The 15,592-nt window shown below is 36.2% G+C and overlaps 1 protein-coding gene across 3 annotated transcripts in view; it reads left to right on the top strand.

The window, feature by feature from the left end:
* EXOC3 (exocyst complex component 3) overlaps window positions 1–15,051 on the top strand; it is a 25,840-nt gene extending 10,789 nt beyond the window's left edge. For all 3 annotated transcript variants that reach the window (XM_057368364.1, XM_057368365.1, XM_057368366.1), the window contains exons 5-13: window positions 3,246–3,363; window positions 5,849–5,974; window positions 7,452–7,552; window positions 8,025–8,135; window positions 8,833–8,983; window positions 9,688–9,810; window positions 12,314–12,475; window positions 13,518–13,645; window positions 14,102–15,051. In XM_057368364.1, coding sequence (XP_057224347.1) covers window positions 3,246–3,363; window positions 5,849–5,974; window positions 7,452–7,552; window positions 8,025–8,135; window positions 8,833–8,983; window positions 9,688–9,810; window positions 12,314–12,475; window positions 13,518–13,645; window positions 14,102–14,273 — 1,192 coding nt within the window. In that variant the 3' untranslated portion in view covers window positions 14,274–15,051. The remainder of the gene's footprint in view (window positions 1–3,245; window positions 3,364–5,848; window positions 5,975–7,451; window positions 7,553–8,024; window positions 8,136–8,832; window positions 8,984–9,687; window positions 9,811–12,313; window positions 12,476–13,517; window positions 13,646–14,101) is intronic.
* Window positions 15,052–15,592: the final 541 nt, after the last annotated feature.

Genomic DNA, 15,592 nt, shown 5'->3' with positions numbered 1-15,592 from the left:
GAGGAATAACTCTACAGTGAATGAAAATTAGAGATATGTGAGTCCTTCTCATGCATGACCTTGGCAGAAATCCTGCTCCCAGGCTCTTTATGTCTTGGGGCTTATGTTCCAGTAAGACAATTCTTGGTCTTGAAGTTACTCTTCTACCTTACCCCTAGAAAGCAGAGTAGATTGTTACTGAGATAGACAACTCAGCTAAAGYTCTCAGTCTCTGTGTTCCATCATTGGAAGGGGCAAAGGGAGGAAGGAAAGCCAATATTGCATCTATTTACAAGGCAAAAGGAGTAGACACAGTACAGGATATCTGAGAATGCACTTCTCCCTGTATATCTGCATAACAAGTGTGATGGAAATTAGAGGAAGTACATTGAAGGAAAAAAATAAGGCTTTGACTTTCTCTCTTCTCTAAAAAAAAGGCCTGAGAGGGCAGTACAGGAATTATATTCTTGTATATTACAGTAAGAGGTTATAATTGAGATGATAATTACTGGAACTCATTGTCCAGAGAAGTTGTGGATACCCCATCCCTGGAAGTATTCAAGGCCATGTTGGATGGGGTCCTGAACTATCAGGTCTGGGGGGTGGTATCCCTGCCCATGGCAGGCATGTTGGAACTGGATGATCTTTAAGGTCCAACTCAAATCATTCTGTGATTCCATGAGAATTAGCCATTTTGTATGTTGGTAGTGCACAGTGGCAGAAAAAACTAGTTCAGGTTTCTGAGCGAGAAAATTCTCAATAGGCATATTTGCAGAGCTTGTCAAATCTCAGTTGCTGGGCATCTCTTAACAATACAATAAACAATTCTCTACAGGCAAATGTTTGTAATAAACTAGGAAGGAGGATAGACTATATGGCATCATGAGAATTGTGAATAATAGAGGGAGATATAAATTGRTATTTTATTTGCATATTAGGGTACACTTCAAAACCAACTGAGAATACTGACTGGAAAGAAGCAYTGAGGGTTTTTTCCATGTGATGAATTCATAAAGTCATGTGTAACTTTCTCTTTCCAGTATTTGCAACATAGGAGTTACAAAAGAATCATTAAGCTTTCTTTATTAGAGCATGTCTRCATGGAAGCTGCTTTTAAAAATGTGCTCAACTCACAGCACAGAAATAAAGTAATGCCACATATGGAATAATAGCCTTTAATATTTTAGTGGGAGTTTTACTGGGCTAGGTGGATTTCTCTTTCATGYTTAAGTCAATGAGAGTTTTGGAAACATACTTTTATTAAATCTGTACTGGGTTGGGACCAGGACTCTAATGTGTGTRTGAGGAAAATTAGAAGTCTTTTAAGATCCTGATGTTCATTTTCATAGCATCGCTTTATGAGATGGTGATCAAGTATTGACAAAACTGCTAAGAGTTCACCAGGATTGCTGCAGTGTCAACCATATTCACTTTMAGGATCAGAAGGAATACTACTATACATATAGCTGGATGCTGTCTCTGGAACTAGTTTCTCTTTTCACAAGATAGAGCAGGATTGATTGCAGAATAGAAGCTTTCTAAAATGCTACTTTCCAAATAATACAATTCTGTTTGAAATTTCAGCCTAATTGTGAACTTCTTGTTGAAGATAAGTAACTTCCTAACAGTTAGAAGCTTTATGACACTTGGAAGAGGGTTGTCTGTCACTTCCCCAAGGCACTTGGGTTGTGTCAATCAGGAAGAAGAAATTGTGTGTAGGAAGAATTTTCATGTTGTGGGTCAAAGGTAGAAGCTTGCTTTATTCTGAAAAAGGTTTTGGGGTTTAATTTGATGTGCTTTGAGAAAAGGTTAATGCTCTGTTGCCTTGTGATCAGGGATAAGGATGCATAATGAGGCTAGAAATACTTTCTAACATAGCACAGTGCCATAAACAGCTTCTCACATTTCCCCTAAATCAACCTAGAACACGTCCTGCTATTACGTGTGTTCTTTCTGTAAACAGCAACAGAATGGAATTCAGTTTTCTGAATTGATTGAGCCACTTAAAATAACTTCATTCTCTTTTCTTATAGGCTCAGGAAGATGCTGTAAGTGTAGGATGCTCAGTCACAGTAGCTTTTATGGTTTCGAATACAGGAGTTTTGGTGTTTTAATTCGGTAGCTGTAGTGTTCTTTTCTGTGCGTTGAGATTTATTTTTCCAGGACATGGAAGCACCACTRTGTTGACTCACTGCATGTACCCAGAGAAAAACTTCCATTTGCAGAGCTATACAAACTGGATATGTGTTTAGGAATTTATTTTTAGGTTGCTATTTTTTTATAGTACCCTCTGCAAATACAGAATTTGTGGTTTTCTTCTGAAAAGCACACTATAAATGGAATGTGAAACAATTTATGTTATTATGATTGAATATATTTCCATCAGCTGTTAATAAAGCACTCTCTGAAGAATGTGGGTTTGAGTTATTGATTTTTTGGGGCATGAAATATTAAGAGTTCTTGCTATGTTGTGCTTTGGCATGGCTTTGGGGATTTTTTGATTACGCAAGCCATTCACTGTATAATCTTTTACAGATGCAAAGTATCACTGTAAAGTATCAATTTTATGTAATCCTTGTCAAAATTGAAGGTTGCTCTAATTTCTTTCAAATCCTATAAAATCAAGAACTTTGCTTTGCAAGCAAGTGCTCTTACACAGTACTCGTGAAATGCACCTTCGATTTGTCTTGAAAGATGCCTCTTCCTTTACATTAGCTATATTCTCTACCAAGACAGGAAGCATAGCTGGATTTTCTTTTAATATGTTTTAATTTTCACATGGATGTGATACAAATACCAAAGCAGAGGATCTGAGGACAATAATTCATAGTTGTCACTGATCTTTACTGTTCTAAAATTCAAAATGTATAAACTGTCTGTCATCAACTCTGAAATTTAAAAGRTATATAAAAATGTCCCCTATAAAGAGTCCACGAACTTGAAATTTTATTCAATTTCAGGTAATCACTCATTCTTGTACATAAAAGTAAGGAATGCATGGAAGTATACATTTAAATATCTATAGTATTTTTTATTATATGCTGGGCTGTACCTCTTGCATTCTGTTCTTTCTTTTATGTAGTTTTATTTACATTCCTTGTAAATGCATTTATTGTTGCCGTTGCTATTAAAAGCTTTTTGAATTGTGTAGGTATTGGAAAATTGCCATTTACAGTGAACATACAGAAAAAATTGCATAGTCTTTAATGTTTTATCTCATTTTTCTTTATTAATCTGTAATGTTTGTTTCATTTTTTTWAATTCAGTGCAGAGATGATGGGAAATTCAGAACTGTCTCCTGAGGTGGATGTAAATTCTCTGGACCCTCTGATTTCACAAAATGTGGTAGACCAGCTTCTCAGCAAGTATATGTCAACACTCACTGTGAGTAATAACAGTGCMAAGGCACATGCAGATGAGTTTATAGCTGCATTAGCACCTCAGTGCTGCTCTTCCATCAGAGAAAACTGTGACAAATGGGAATCCAACGTGATCGCTTTTATAAAAATTTCATATGCTGTGCATAGTTTTCTTTATAAAGTCATAATCAGATTATTTTGTATATGTAAATCATGGCATTTCAAGAAGTAGTTATGCTTTGCAGACTATTAATAATAATTTATTAGAAAGGAAGAAATTCCAGTCTCATATGCCTACATCCATAGTGTTAGTATGTTAGCACTTAAAAAGACACGGTAGGCAGCTTCGTCCCTATAGTAACTACATCAACATTTGATACAGATGTCATCTTTTCAAGGTAATCAGGATGTTCATGCTTGCCAGTTTAATTCTTTTAACAGCCTTTTCCTTTGATGCCTGTTAACTGCATGAGCATAATTTCCTTTTGTGGATGCTATTTCAAGTGTATCTTAAATATAAAGACACTGCTTCTTTGTTATACTAGGAGTCACTAGAAAATGGTCAACTACATGGCAAAGCAAGCATTATGTTGTTGTCAGATCCATTAATTGCCTCTGAGAGTGGATATTCGGATAGGTGTAACTTTGGATTTGCAGTTCTTAAATTGTTCAGTGAATTCCTACTCCTAATTTTACAAGTTGTGCCAAGCAGAGGAGGGGAATTGTTATGCTTCTTTGAATGTGTCAGCTACAAAAACATGTCCAGCAACAGCAACTACTTGGACTCTATACACATCACAATAATAAGAACCAATCTTGTAATGGCTCAAGGAAGTTGCCAGTAGAGGCTCTGCTTACCATTAGCTTTGTCAGGACTTTTATGCAAGCTTATTTTTCTGGACTTTTTCTGGACTAAAACCTTTTGTTTTAGGACAAAAAGCACATCGGTTTGTTTTCTCAAGCTACTTTTGGCTTGACTCAAGAAATGCCTTTGAATTAATTTTGTCCTTCTTGGGATGAAAAAATACACCTGTATTGGTTTTTCAGAATTGTTTTTTCCTTACTTAATGAAAAATATTATCTATAGAATATTGCTTTATTTTATTTATAGAATATATATAAAACAAAGTCRCTGCTCTGTTAAACAGAGTGGCTTTCTTTTTGCTGATTTTGATTTTTGGCTGTATCKTTAATGAAAGGCAGAAAATACTGAAACTGCCTATTTGTTTCACTTCTACTTTCTTTGTTTTGATATTGTTTAAAAGTTTTAAACACAATGTAACTAGTTCTGTATGGGTAAGTAAAAGTAATTGTGACTATCAACTTAAATACTGATGTTTATATCAATAAAAATGTCATGAGAAATAGAATACTAATACATTTTAACAGATTTCTAGCATATTATTTTTTCCAATCATCTCAACTTGAAAAAAAGAAGTCCTTGTAAATGCTGATCTTTAGGTGAAAAAGTCCTCTGGGCTTCAGGCTTAAAAGATTAATTCTTCTTTGCAAGTCATATCTCATCWAAGCAGTTCCATGCTTATGAGGAAGAAAGGTAGTACATCATTTCATACAATTGAAGAGGATAGATATAGATATATATATATATATGTGGACTTTTATGACCTTTGTGTTTGTGCCTATTGGTAATGTGCAGTTTTGCATGGTAGGCATAGGAATTTATCTGTTACATGTTGGAAAGAGGTAGGAACACTTATATTACTGTGGGTTTTAATCAAATGTGAACAAAGCAGAAGTGAGGCAGAAATCATCAACCTAAGCAAGACAGAAKTCAAAGAATCCAATTACATATTTARCAAACATACTGGTTTTTACTCTAGTAAATAAGTCTATGGTATGTGTCATGCAGAAAACTGGCTTAATCTCTTTCTCAAACTGGTTTTTCCTAAAGTCTGTTTGCTGTACAGTGTGCTGGGCAGATGGGAGGAGAGCCAGCCATTGTATCCATCATTGTGTTCCAAGAAACACGCCACGTTCGTGTTCCAAGAAACACAACCCATTTAATGTAATCCTGGGGCTTTGTCCCCAGCAGTAGCAAGCACCAGTTTCCTAAAACACAGGTGTAAAAGGAAGTACAGGCAGATATGTGCTATTATTCCTACCTTAAATATTACCCTATTTTTTTCAGTTGGGGAAATATTCCGTTTGAAAACTAAAGTCTGAGCCTTAATAAATTCTTCCAAAGTTAATAAACATGTGGATTCTGACAAACTGAATTGCCCTTTGTGTTAGGAGCACTCCCCTTCCAAAATGTGCCTAAACTTCAAACTACTCTACTTGTGTGCCAGTAGAAACCTTTGTCTTTGTCAATGGAAATTTTAATTTGTTTGTTACTTATATCCTGTAGGAATGAGAATGACAAGGGTGGTCAGCATTATGTATTACTATGCCATGCTTCATTATGGAAATGACTGCTATTCTAGATACTGTATCAGGGGTTTTTGTTGTGTTAAATCTTTTCTTTCTCTTGGTTGCTTTATTTAATGAAGTCCAACATYATTGGCTGGCTACGAAAAGCACTGGAGACAGATAAAAAAGACTGGATAAAAGAAACAGAACCAGAAGCAGATCAAGATGGATACTATCAGACTACGCTCCCAGCTATTGTTTTTCAGGTATAAGACAACTTGGTTATTCCAGAAAATCTACAGAAGCAGTACATGGATTTGGGGGAATGGAGGGGGAAGCCAAACCTTCTGGAATGCCAATGTTTCTGTGTCTTTTGAAGTGGGGCTTTTTTTCCTGTAGGGTTGGTGGTTGAAGGGGTTGTTTCTTTGGTGGTTTTTATTTACCTTTTTTACTTTAGTGCTTAAAAGACTTAATTCCTTTTTAAAACATATTTTATATTTGTATTTAGTGAGCTGCTTTAACTTAGGTCTCTTGATTAAAGCTGCAGTATAAGCCCACCAGATTAGATGTTTGTGAGTTATTACAACCGTTTTTCTAAATACAGTGCTGAGTTAGTTAGGCATGTTTGTTAATATGGTGCTGAGGTAGTTAAGTATGTATTTGTTACTATAAATTATTCATTATATAAACTCCTTAATACTAGAATAAAAGTGTACGACTATTGAACGTCGAAACTGTTGCTTTTTACAGCACTACTTCAGTTAACATTAATGCCTCTCCAAATTAAAASCAGAAAAGATAAGGCTGTTTCTAAGATCCTAAAAAAAACCTACACAAAAATACCCAAACCTGCACCACCCTGTTGTCGGTAGTGGAAAGTTTTGAAAGTGATCTTTATCAACCAGAAAAATGTCAGCTCACTTTCTAATTTTTCTTTACAAATACTGTGTTAGGTACCTTCAATTAAAGATAGATTATCTTTTCTTCCTGCATTTGTTTCCCATAATATTTTTTCCAGCTTATACCAGGGTTTTTGCTACATTCTTTCACATTTGTRTTAGTGCCAAGGTTTACTTCATCTACTCGTTTTCAGAAAGTGTGTGACGTCAAAGAAATTGGTGGCTCATTGGTTCTAGTGCAGTGCTGAGAAGAACTGCAGTGCTGAGATGCATGTAACAGTGAAATTTTCAAAGTCACCTTAGCATAAAACGAGCTCATGTCTCCTTCCTTTCTAATTTCCCTCCTCTCAAACACAGTTGCCTGTAAATCACTTAGATCTTGTGCCTACTTGTGCTTCTAAAGTTTAAAGGCTCCTTTACTTCACTAATTTGAGCTCACTACTTCCATGTAAAGCAGAAGCAAAGGAATTGGAGTTGTAGGGTTATTCGTTATTAACTGCAGGATCTGACCCCAGAACTTTGATATACTGTAAAGCAAATTCACCACTGAATTAAAGAGATTAAGTACTGTTCTACTGAAATAAAAATGTAGCTGTTTTCAGTATCAGGAGAACACTGCAGCATATGTTAATGGTTGTCAGTAATGCATTAACTTCACTTATGGAAATAGTGGCTCTTGGTTTAGTCAGTGGGTTTGAAAAAAATAAACCAAACAACAAAACCAACAAAAAGCATATGTAGAGCTGGTGCTGGTGAGAGTCTTCAAGAGTCAAAGATGGGAGTTCTGTCTTTGTTTTGCCACTGATAAAGGCCTGTCTTTATAATTAAACTATTTTTGTCTCAGATGTTTGAGCAGAATCTTCAAGTGGCTGCTCAGATAAATGAAGATTTGAAAGCTAAGGTACTCATTCTGTGTCTTCAGCAAATGAATTCATTTCTAACCAGGTAACATAATGTTTAAAATGCTTTGTCCTACCTTAGTCCCTCTTTGTTCCTACAATTCCAATACTTGCTTTTTTTTTGGATGTTTCTTTATTGCTTTGCCTTTTTCCTATTGCATTCATGCCAACCAAGCTTTTCTTCCTTTTCCTTTTCTTCCTTTCTTCCCTTCCCCARTTTCACTGCAGAAGTAATTCTGTACTGGTGAGTGGCACTTTCACTTCCTGTCTGCAAATGACTCTAATTTTTTGAGTCAGTTCTGCTTTCATTTCTATCTCAAATTTATGTCTCTTTTGCATAAGGAAGACAAAAAACACCTTYTTGGATGGATTCTGCCCAGAACAGAAAGGCTAAACATCACATGAGCAACACAACTTTTTAAAATACTTCTAAATACCTGACAGATATAGTCCTATGGGTGTATTTGAGTTACTAGAGATTTGTGTCTTTTTAATGCCACTCCTTGTATGTGTTACAGGTACAAAGATGAAGCACAGTTGTATAAAGAAGATCATCTTAAAAATCGTCAGTATCCTCAGTGCTATGTTCAGTACATGATTGCAGTCATCAACAATTGTCAGACCTTCAAGTAAGTCTGCATGTTCTTGCTGTATTGTGCAATAGCTGTAATACTGCCTCTCCCAGAACCTTCTCTTCTGTATACAAAGAGGGTTTCGGTTAAGATACCKTAGCTGACTAAACAAAGGAACAGGTTTAAAGATCCTGCTGTTTTAAGAGGCAGGTATTGTGATTGCTTTTGCCYTTGGCAAGCCAAGCCATTGCCCCTCACCGGTGAAAAAACACTTTTTATTGCAAGAATTTCATTGCCAAAGAAACATTTATCTTCAGCTTCCAGAATTTGAAAAGGTCCTTTCAGTTAGTTTGTCTGGGTCCTGCCATCTTCTCTGACATTGGATCTTTCACAGATCAACTTCAAGCAGTGTGATCAAGGTGAACTGAACTGGAGAAAAATAAAGGCAGACCTTCCATTAAGATTATCAGAGCTTATGTTTCAGTGACGAGCAATCCAACTCCCTCATCCATATCCACTGCCATTCTACAGATCATCAGTAGTTTGCTACCAATACACAAGTAGTCTACAYTGACCACTCCAAAATCATGCTGCAGAGTAGATTAAGGTTTCCAAAGCAAGCAGCAGGCATTGTTTCCCCTTGAAAAAATAACTGCTGTGTCTTCTTCATGTATGTACTCCAAAAATTGAATAGCAATGCAACTGTGCTTCTGTGGATGATGAAAAGCCTATTTTTTTCTTTTTTTTGTCACAGAGAATCTATTATCAGTCTGAAAAGAAAATACTTGAAAAGTGACATGGAAGATGTGTTGTCCATCAGTCATACAAATATGGATGCAACTTTAGACATCATTGCTAAAGAAGGATGCTCTAGCCTACTAGATGAAGTCTTCATGGATTTAGAGGTTAGAACATTTTTCCTAAAAAAAACCTAGAAATATTATTTAGAAAGAAAAAGTAATTCAGAATGAAGTAGTTGTGGAGCTTTTGATTGCTAAACATAAAAAGTTTGTGGTTTATACATATAAGCTAGCAAAAAGTCAGTAAACATTAGTATTGTTCTTCACTGATACAGTTTGCATGTAGGAGACTGGAAGGTTGCTTACTTATGTTTCATAAGACGACTTCAGGCAGTTCCTTTGTATATAATTAATATTTTCTAGTAGATGTACTTAGTCTTGTATTTTTGAGTTGTAAGAATTATTTGGGAAACTACTTCTGATATTAAGTTGTCAGCACAGCTACAATTCACCTGTAATTAAGATATTTAATTGATTCTAACTGTGGGCCCTTGCTATCTGATAGATTTCCATGTTTAGGAATTCTAGCTTCTTGTGTAGAATCCCTCAGGGTAAAAAAATTATTACTGTAAAGAAATAGGGGTATGGGGAGGGAAGCAGGAAAATTAGAGAAACAGCAGGAAATGCTTGGGAGATGTGCTCTGGGACTTGTTAAATTCATAATAAAATTTTGAACTAATGTGAACACCTTGAATGGCTCACAAGGAAGGATGTGGGAGCAGCGTAGTTTAGAAATTGACAACACTTAAAATTGTCTCCTGTTTTTTAGTAACTGCACTGATCTGATCTCTTGTTTGTTACCTTTTCAGCCACATCTGAATGAACTGATGACGAAGAARTGGTTGATGGGGTCTAATGCAGTGGGGACTATCTGTGTCACTGTAGAGGATTATTTCAATGACTTTGCAAAAATTAAAAAGCCTTACAAAAAGGTAGGTGCAAAATACTCTCTGATACTTTGCTAATGTACTCTGAACATCATGCTGCTTTGGAATTTCTGAACACCATATGGAATTCAGAATTGGAATGTACAAATTGGAATTGATTCATCACTGGGAATGAGAAAATGTTCGTCATACTGCAGAAGTTTGAATCTACTTTTTCTTTATTCACAGCCATATACTATTGTCAAAGACAGATTTAAGTAGCAGGATTTAGTCCAGGAAACTTCTTGGCATATTACCAGATATTGTTACAAGTTTGTAGTTTTCTACCTCTCCTCAGAAGTTTGCAGTCAGATAAAATTAACTCTTCTGAAACTAGTTTTGCTGTTCTGTAACTACTTTTTTTTTATAAATGCAAGTAGTTCCTAGTTTTAATATATACCACGCAGCATAGTGAATTTGGTGCCATAAGGRTTAAAAAAGGCATAGGTATGTTTAAAGTGCTCTTACAGCAGCAAATATGCTAGGTTTGGGGTTTTTCCCTGTGGTCTGTCAAATGATACCTGGATTTCTCTATTGATAGAAACAATACAATAATGTGGAAGATTAAAAGCATGTTCATGTAATAAGGCAGCATTCAATGATTCTGCTCTAATACTTAGGAACCTGTTAGAAGCTAGCAAAATCAGTATTTAGGTGAGCTCTTTGAAGAAACTCTTACAAAGTAGAAGGGCTTAAAAGACAGTCTCCAAATGATACACTTACTCTTTCTTACCTTAATTCTCAAAGTGATAAAGGGAACTGCTCAGAGTTTCTCTGACAACCTCTTAATTTTCCGTATTTGCAGATCCTAGTGGCCTTATTATGTAAGCATATGTATTTTCAGTCTAGAAAAAGTGCACAAAATMATTTAGGTCAGACCCAGAATAAGTCTATATCCATGGAACAGCTTTCTTTTCCAGATTTAGTTGTTACCATGAGGTACGAATGCTTGGCATGAGTTTTGAAGTGTTAATACCAATCTCTGCAATGACATATRTTTCATCATGTAGCATTTATTGCCACCTTGTGGGGAAGAAGATTACAAGCAGATTTTTTGGCATTCATTATATCTGCAACTCCACTGTCTCCCAGCATAAAAAACTCTGCCATATGTTCTACCACAGGCTGGACCATGTTTGTGTTTCCTAGATTTGTGATAGGATTTTTTCTGGTTTCAAARTATTCCTGGATAACCCTGCTTTGAAAATAGGGTTCTTAAAAGGCACAYGAACAAAGCACCTCCAAGAASTCTGTAACCCARTGGGAAKRACACTGTTCTGGAACACAGGAAATCTGGATCTAAATYATTCTGCTTTGCTGTTTTTCTCATGTGTAAATTGAATGCTCTACCATTGCACTGTTGGCTCTTCTGGGGTRTTCTCAGTTGTAGTGGAGCTGTTCCTCAGTTCCTTTCCAGCAGGATGGGCATACATGTCAGTCCCCCACAGTCTGTGCAGTTCATTTTCCTTTGTGTAATTGGCATCAATCCCACCAAAGCAAGAGAAGCTGTCTCTGAGCAACCACCTAACTCTGGTATTTCTACAGAGTCTTGGGAGCAGAACTTGAAAATGTATYTTCTATGTTCTGGACAAGGATTGTGACTTTCAGTACTTTGCTATCTATTGTTTTCTCCTTTTTTTTCTTTCTTGTCCCCTTTTCTCTCTTTCCTGAAACCCTTTTTTCAAATTTTGATTGAAGAACATGTTGTTTGAAACTAAAATTTGATACATACTGCTAATACAACATAGTAAAAAGTTTGTGACTACCTGTTATGCCAGCTTTTCCTTAATTTTAAGTAACCTTGTCAGCATGTTTTGGGGAAGAAAAAACACTTGAGGACTTGTGGGATTTTTAAGGACTCTGCTTAAATTAGTGTTGAAAAATAATCATGTGAAGGTTTTAGATTTTTTGTCCTTTATTTCAAAACCTCAGCATTACTCTTGCACCAATACCAGATGTTTCACCAGATAGATACCGGTATATATTTCCTGTCAAGAGAGAAGTGCAGAACAGCAAATCATTCAAGATTTGAGAAAATCTGAGAAACTGATTGCTGCTGACTCTTCAGGCTTCTTAGCAGATTTGACCCAGAGCACAGATAATGTGAACAAGATTTGCAGTTGCTTTATGCAATGTACTGGCATTCATCAGCAGAAGCCTCTGTGGTGGCTGGTCATTCCTTGACTAGAGATGCATAAAGCAAGTCTGCAAGACCTGTTCCAAAGATTATCCAAATTATTTCACGTTTGTTTTTCTGAGATCCTCAAAAAACCCAGACATGTCATTAGAGGTATCTTGGGTCTGTTGTTTCTTGTACACGGCACATTGTTAGATAAGGAGAAATTTTCATTTCTGTTAGCACTGTGAAAATCTAAAACCACTCAATCTGTATCATTAGCAAAAACTGTATGCTGGTGATTAAGTGCAAATACACAGTGTAAAGCCTAAAAATGATGGCTACCTTTGAGGTATCACTGGCATAATCCACCACCTTTTCCATTTCTTTCAGACAATGACTCTTGAGGCCCATCGGCGAGTAGTTGTGGAGTACATCAGAGCAATCATGCTGAAACGTATATCTTTCAAGAACGCAGAAGAGAGAAAAGAGGGTGCAGAAAGAATGATCAAAGAAGCAGAACAGTTCAGRTTTTTGTTTAAGAAGCTTGCAGCTGTAAGTATTTGCTTTGGGTAGGTCTGTTAAAATGGTATTTTAGAATAACCACACATGATTATTGTTTGGGGGAAATGGCTAGAGGTAGATYTCCATGTCTCCAAAATGTTGAGTGACTTGAGACTATTGAAGATGCCAGCTGAGGGCACAAAGTTTCTGAACACACAGGCCTGCTGATAAAATTCCTGAGTGCCAGTTTCTCCTGCTGTGTGTTTATACAGCTCTTTGCAGCTGAATATCTGAATGGCATCAGAGAGATAGGTACCTTGAATTCATAGTAGTAAGTGAAAGAAAAAAAGTCGTTTCAAGAAAAAAAAAAAAAATTAAAAAAAAAGATCTAAAATCTGTCTTTGCTTTTCCTGGCCAGAAGAAAGGCTGATCTGGCATCAAACAGATGCCATTACTTATTACTTAAGGAGCATGCAGTGTATTCATTTGGATCAATAAGATAAATATGTTGACCCCATTTAAAATCCAATAGAAATAGAAAAGACAGACTTAAAATGGTATCTGACAACCAATGTATAAGACAGGCCTAACACTTTTAACCACATAAGGAACAGGAATCTTCAGAAAAGCTCCTAGGGCCAACAAATGGCAAAATGCAAAAAGARTGATCAGTTGCTGAAAGCTGCTTTGGTGGCCAGATGACTTGAAGGAATCTAATGCAGAGCCAGTTTTGAAATAATGTTTCAGAAGGKATCTGGCTTTCATGTCAGTTATTCCTAACATTTATGCTGGTGTAATACCCAAAGATTAAGACTAGAATGTATCACCATRTGGGTAAGTACAACATATTGTTTGTAGGACATGACTTTCTGCACTGATATTCTCAGGGTAGGTCTCGAGATGAAGAACTTGGAAAGGGAAAAGGATTAGAGTGATGATTCACTAATATTTGGGGTTTTAGTGTCTAGAAATCCATCTCTTTGGGAGACTCGAGCATTGTCAGATGAAATATTAATTAAAGGATTATTTGTAAATTTGAGGAGTATTGCTATTGTTTTGGGGCATTTTTAATTTTTTTTGTTTCCTTYTGCAGGGCTCTGGAGAGGACACTGAAGGACTCTGTGACATCATTGAAGCCATTGCAGAAGTTATCAAGCTGACTGATCCTTCACTGCTCTATCTGGAAGTTTCAACTTTAGTCAGTAAATACCCAGATATCAGGTAATTCTCTKCCCTCAGATTTTAAAGATAGATAGACAGATAGATAACATCATAATTAATTTATGGTCTTGCGCAAATTTTAAAATTTTAAAACAATGTGAAAATGTGCTCATATTTTTCATATTTTATATTGCAACCACTTTCTTGTGGAAAATAATTCTAATGTACARTGTGTATGAGCTGGAGTAGGAGTTACATCTGCTTAAGTATTTGGTGGTGCAACAGAGATTCGAATACTTAAAATACTTATTGKGTTTTGGTAGTGTAAAAATGGCTTTAGAGTCCTAAAAGCAGCCAAAACAGTGCTTTATACTAAGCAGGAAAAACCAGTTCTGAATGAGACGTGGTTAAGAAATAAAAGTACTTGCTGAAACTGAGTGAACTGATTGCTGTTTCTGACAAAATGTGACTTGTGCAAGGCCTCCTAATGCCAGTTTTACCCTTTTCCTTTGGCAGGGATGACCACATTGCAGCCTTGCTGACAGTGAGAGGTGATGCCAGCAGAGAYATGAAGCAGACTATCATTGAGACTTTAGATCAAGGTCCAAGCCAACCAAATCCAAACTATGTGCCAATTTTTAAAGAAATTACAGTTCCTACTCTAACTGTGCCAAAACTTCTTAAGTAATTGACAACTCTGTGTTTGTGTGTCATTACTGCTCTGGGATCAACAGGTTTGAAATATTTGTGGGCAAACTTGGCAATGCTATTTTGAGTGGAGTTCAATATACATTGACTGTTGCTAGGCATGTTTCTTTCTAAAGACTTGGATGGAAGGAAATGCAAGATTCCTGAAAGAAGAYTTAAAGGTCATGTTTGAAGAATGAAGCTTTTAATGGCATGTGKTTTTTTCTACTGACCCATTTGTTACAGCTGGTTTTGCGGTCAGCAAATACATTTTTCTTGTGGAATATGTTTGCACAGTGCACTGCAATGCTGTATAAAGGTATTTATACCAAAACCTGCAGAGCTGTTTTAGTGCTGAATATACTAACATATATCACTTACAATACCTAAGCAGACTCCTTTAGAATTGTCTTTATATGGCACTGCATTGAGTGTTAATGTCAATCCACTTTCACATTATATTTTGTGTATGTACTTACTTTGGTGTAAAATAGTTTATTGCAGAAAAATTAATTATGAAATCAGTTTCCTGACTTAAAGGACTGAGTGAAATTGCTACAGTGCAATTTGATTATAGGTTGAATAAATAAAGACATAAGGTACAATTTTTTTTTCATTGATTCACTAAAAACAGCACATAAAGCACACCAGTTCAATAAAATGTTAAACCATTGCTATGTTCAGCTATGATTCTTTGCGTACTTGTAGATTTACAGAGCATGTAAATCTTTTTTGTTGTTTTAAGTGTGAATAAAAATTGGATTTAATAGTTTTCTGAAAACACAAGATACTGGGTTTTATTTCCACAGTATTTTCAGATTAATCAGTTCTAATTATAAAGTAGCAGTAGACAATTGTGGATTCAAAATTCCTTGATGAAGGACACATTTAAGGCATCATCTGTCAGAGRTMAGTGCAAGGAAGACACGAGCYTACATTGTTTTTAATTAACATTCKGGAGTTTGTGTATGTAAAYCCTTTGGCCTGTGGCCACCCAGGCYTTGTGCCATTCCAGCCCTATCCTCACCTCCTCTGTACCCCAGAAGAGATAGGTACAAGGTCAGCACTTTGGACAAAGGATAAAACAGATTGTAACTTTTTCAATGACCGGAACAATGTGTCCCCAGGGATGAGAATGGTTCAGTAGCACATCTTGGTATCTCTGTGTTTGAGGGATTTTAGCACACGGGGTCCTTGGGTTCCAGGGGACTGTAATTCTGCCTAGAAAGTGTAGGTTCAAGGAGGGGATTTTGACTTCTTCAGAGGGTTGGGTTCAGCCCTCAGTGAAGAATTCAGTGAAAAATTAGTGAGGTGGTACTA

This window comes from Malurus melanocephalus, unplaced genomic scaffold (assembly GCF_030028575.1).
Source record: "Malurus melanocephalus ecotype Western Australia unplaced genomic scaffold, MMel_1.1 scaffold_90, whole genome shotgun sequence".
Taxonomy (NCBI): Eukaryota; Metazoa; Chordata; class Aves; order Passeriformes; family Maluridae; genus Malurus; species Malurus melanocephalus.
The sequence above is the reverse complement of the archived record's forward strand: the minus strand, read 5'-3'. Positions and strand labels throughout refer to the sequence as shown.